This window comes from Montipora foliosa, chromosome 6, assembly GCF_036669935.1.
Source record: "Montipora foliosa isolate CH-2021 chromosome 6, ASM3666993v2, whole genome shotgun sequence".
NCBI lineage: Eukaryota > Metazoa > Cnidaria > Anthozoa > Scleractinia > Acroporidae > Montipora > Montipora foliosa.
The window spans coordinates 13,784,496-13,789,495 of NC_090874.1; the positions used below are offsets into that span (position 1 = coordinate 13,784,496).

The 5,000-nt window shown below is 39.8% G+C and overlaps 1 protein-coding gene across 1 annotated transcript in view; it reads right to left on the bottom strand.

Annotated features, from left to right (window-relative positions):
* LOC138006746 (zinc finger protein 709-like) overlaps window positions 1-5,000 on the bottom strand; it is a 17,352-nt gene that overhangs the window by 14 nt on the left and 12,338 nt on the right. Inside the window, exon 2 of the mRNA XM_068853256.1 lies at window positions 1-4,727. This exon is cut by the window's left edge and continues 14 nt beyond it. Within this exon, the coding sequence (XP_068709357.1) occupies window positions 2,733-4,610 (1,878 nt within the window). The 5' untranslated portion in view covers window positions 4,611-4,727 and the 3' untranslated portion in view covers window positions 1-2,732. The remainder of the gene's footprint in view (window positions 4,728-5,000) is intronic.

Sequence of the window (5,000 nt, forward strand, 5' to 3'; positions counted from 1 at the left end):
ATCTTTACTTCCTCACGGCTAATTTATACACATCACAACTATTACTGCTATTGAACAGCCAAATAAAAAACACGATGCAAAACTACAACCTTTGACATTTCAAATGGAAAATGAAGACCACCCCTCCCCCCAATTTTGATGATCAAAAAATAGCGGGTTCAACTTGCGCGCGGATTGATCATTGCTTTTGGGCGGAGGGTGCTACTAATTTTCCATTTTTTTAAATCGAAGATTGTCCTTAGGTCTTGAACGTGACAAACCAGTGGAAATCACTCATTTAAAAGCTCACTAGTCGACACCTTTATAGCGGTGAACGTAATGACGACTGACCAGGTCACGCACGTCACAGCGTTACGAATTGTATTTTAGAGACACTTGCACGTTAAATGACGGTTTGTGACAATGTTTAGACGATTTATGGTTACCTTTACATGGTTTGACACGGTTTTCCGTCCTCGATTTCAGCCCTCAGTGGAATAGACTGAGAGACAATTCTCATTCATGATTTTGCTCCAGTTACAAAACCGAGGTAAATCGTGTGAAATCATTAGAAACAGTATGTAAATCGTGGGAAATGTCGCTTTTAGGGATCAAAACCGTTATAATATAAAAAGGAACGAAAAGAGGCCAAACTTAACTTCCTCTTGTCGCAACCATCTGTAAGGTCATTTGATTCAAGTCTTAAATGTAAACGCATAGAAGTAGGAGTCCACACAGTAAATCGCCTTTACCACTTTCGGGACTAATGTGATCCACTTAGTCAGAGTTCAAGATCTGGGCAAGGTTTTCTCTGCAACTCAATCTTTCACAAAAGCCATTTTTTATTTATTTACTTTTATCACTTAGGTTTCTCTTTTTTGCTTTTTCCACGTTTTTCCACTGCACTGCAATTTTGTCGTCGGACCTTCACATTTCATTACAACTTCACAAGCAGCAACAGCAAATGAATGTCGGTCCGGGAAAATGGTTAAGTCAGCTTGACTATAGATCAACAGGTAAACACTGCGCACAATTTGGGTTGTTAGCTGTGAGTCGCTTTTAACAGGTAACAAATATTGTCAGACGAAGTCTCTGAAATAGAGTCATACTGGCATTTATAGATCGTACAGTGACCGTGAACTAACAAGGGCGCCCAGCAACTTTAGCTTGCGTCTGACACAATTGCTGCATCATGCGAATTTGAGTTTCAAAACAAAAGAATACTACACAATACAAAGGCGTTAAAATACACAAAAACGGAGGCCAGGCCTACAATTTCAGTGCTTTGTTTATTTATGATTCATTAGTATGCCCAGTTTTCACCATATGCGCGACCTATACATTTCCTTCTGCTTAAAAAGTGCGAACTGCAAGGGCTGAACCTCGTCAAATTGGTTCTATAACATTACTAGTAACGGAAGTGTGGAGCTCACACAAGCTTGGGCATTTCAAATGGAAAATGAAGACCACCCCTCCACTCAATTTTGATGATCAAAAAATAGCGGGATCAACTTGCGCGTGGATACATCATCACTTTTCGGGGGAGGGGGCTACTAATAATTTTTCATTTTATTTTGTCCAAGATTGTCGCTTTGTACAAACGATTGCCGGTGAACCCAAGTCAACCTGATCTGGTTTCCAGTTGGCCTCCACTGGCCAAGACTGTGAGAGGAACATCTTTACAAATGAAAACATTGTTCAGCATAGAACGAGTGGTTGCAAATGGACTTGACCAATAACTGGCAATAGTAAAGGAAGATTCAGTCACAGAGGGGTCACTAGGGGGCTAACACTGCTCACACACAACGCACGGCCAGAGCGTGTACTAGTTTACGTAGTAATTAAACGACTAAGAGTGATGCTACTCTCCCCTGGACGGGATGCTTGAAGCAATCTACCTTTGGCATATTTACATTCAGACATGAAAAAAATTGTCAAGACTGAAGATGCTTTCTAATGTGTATATCGGTCGCCCATAAAAATCCTTGCATGAGATCGCTACAAAACTCAACTTCGGTCGGCTGAAGTCATTCCCGTCGACTGATACAACCTGTATCATGAAAAGATGAAATAGACCCAGCGACCCCAATCACACAGTGCACCATTTTAGATTCAAATTCATTATCCGAGCGGCATGTGTCTTTCCCACTTTGTCGAGACACTTTTAACTTCCTTCTCCATACCTTATGACTTTTTTCACTAAGTGTATCTTACCTAGTTCAAGGAAGCAAGGCTTCGTTATCTGGGCTTTTGAACTTCCTAAACGATGTCAAGTCGTCTCCCACTTATCGTTTCCCCAGAAAACCCTGCTTTCAAGAGCTTCATCTCGTTGTTTCCTTCAGGAATAAGTTAATACTATAAAAATGCACAGTCTCAAAGTAAAAAAAAAACGTTCGGTTTTGTCATGACTTTTGTTTCATAGCTTTTTAACCTTGTATATATCTTCATCTTCATCACATTAACATTACGTTTGGGAATCCTGTGGTTCAAGACGCCCATTCCTTAATTAAAAAAAAAACCATCGCTCAAAGATTGACCCTGTGCAACGCAAAATACACTGTGTTTAGATGCACACAATAGTGCAATTTTAAAACTGTAGCCTAAAAATGCTGATCGTATTTGACAGGGAAGCAACGTCCAACGAAGGTGAAAAATGTGCGTATACAAGATTAATACTTATGAAGTCATAAATGAGGAAATAATAATACTGAGTGATAACCATAACAAAAATTAGGCAAGACACCTTCTCTGGTTCAGGTTGAAGGCTCCCCAAACGTCATATGATTTTGGTAGTGTGCAAGAAGAAGCTCCTCGCTGCTCATCTCCTCCTGGCAAAGCCAACAGATGTGTTTTACACCCTGGTTTGAACTATGTTCTTGACAAGTGCGAGTGCAAAGAATCTCTACTTCGGGTTCATTTGAACTTTCTCGTGCTTTATCATGATTCCTGACACTTCTTCTGTTGCGAAAAGACTTTCCCGTCCGCTTACTACGTTTATAACGCTTCTCTCCAGTATGGACTTTTTCATGTCTCCTTAACGTTATTGCTTGGCTAAAACACTTGCCACATTGTTTGCATTCATAAGGCTTCTCTCCAGTATGGACTCTTTCATGTGTTCTTAATTTTATTGCTTGACTAAAACACTTGCCACATTGTTTGCATTCAAAAGGCTTCTCTCCAGTATGGACTCTTTCATGTACCTTTAAACTTTCTGCTACGCTAAAACACTTGCCACATTGTTTGCATTCATAAGGCTTCTCTCCAGTATGGACTCTTTCATGTTTCCTTAAATGTACCGCTTGTCTAAAACACTTACCACAATGTTTGCATTCATAAGGCTTCTCTCCAGTATGGACTCTTTCATGTGTTCTTAATTCTATTGCTTGATTAAAACACTTGCCACATTGTTTGCATTCATAAGGCTTCACTCCAGTATGGACTCTTTCATGTGCCCTTAAACTTTCTGATCGGCTAAAACAGTTGCCACATTGTTTGCATTTATAAGGCTTCTCTCCAGTATGGAGTCTTTCATGTATCCTTAAACTTTCTGCTCGGCTAAAACAGCTACCACATTGTTTGCAATCATAAGGTTTCTCTCCAGTATGGACTTTTTCATGTCTCTTTAAATTTCTTATCACACTAAAACACCTTCCACATTGTTTGCATTCATAAGGTTTCTCTCCAGTATGGACTCTTTCATGTGTCCTTAAACTTTCTGCTAGGCTAAAATACTTGCCACATTGTTTGCATTCATAAGGCTTCTCTCCAGTGTGGACTCTTTCATGTGTCCTTAAATGCTCTGCTCGGCTAAAATACTTGCCACATTGTTTGCATTCATAAGGCTTCTCTCCAGTATGGACTCTTTTATGTGTTCTTAAATGCTCTGCTCGGCTAAAATACTTGCCACATTGTTTGCATTCATAAGGCTTCTCTCCAGTATGGACTCTTTCATGTCTCTTTAAACTTTCTGCTCGGCTAAAACACTTGCCACATTGTTTGCATTCATAAAGCTTCTCTCCAGTATGGATTCTTTCATGTCTCTTTAAACTTTCTGCTCGGTTGAAACACTTGCCACATTGTTTGCATTCATAAGGTTTCTCTCCAGTATGGACTTTTTCATGTCTCTTTAAATTTCTTATCACACTAAAACACCTTCCACATTGTTTGCATTCATAAGGCTTCTCTCCAGTGTGGACTCTTTCATGTGTCCTTAAATGCTCTGCTCGGCTAAAATACTTGCCACATTGTTTGCATTCATAAGGCTTCTCTCCAGTATGGACTCTTTTATGTGTTCTTAAATGCTCTGCTTGACTGAAACACTTGCCACATTGTTTGCATTCATAAGGCTTCTCACCAGTATGGACTCTTTCATGTCTCTTTAAACTTTCTGCTCGGTTGAAACACTTGCCACATTGTTTGCATTCATAAGGCTTCTCTCCAGTATGGACTTTTTCATGTGTCCTTAAATTTACTGCTTTACTAAAACACTTGTCACATTGTTTGCATTCATATGGCTTCTCTCCGCTACGTATTCTGTTATGTCTTATTAAATTGCTTCTTTGACTGAAACACTTCCCACACTCCTTGCATTTGCAAGGCTTCTCTTTGCTTCGGACTTCTTTTTGTTTCATAAGACTTCGTTCTTCGTTGACCTTCTGTGTTTCTATCAAGAACTGCTGCTGACAGTAGGTGAATTCCGGCACTTGACTGATCTTCACACCAATAGCGGATTGTGATCTAACTTTGCACTAAAATAAACACAAAAAAAGAAATCGTTTCCATCAACAACATCTAACCGACAGCTAAGCCAAGTCAAAGTTACAATTTCACTACAGCTGCCCTCGCTGTTAAATATAGAATTCAATGTGTCCACGGCCATATTAGAGGAGTGGCCGTTTACAAACGGAGCAATTGATATTGAAGCGGAAAGAACAAATCAGTACTGAATACGAAAAGGGCGTTGTGAGTACACAGTTTGGTCATGGCGGTTACGATGGTGTACCACTCCAAACAGAAACTAA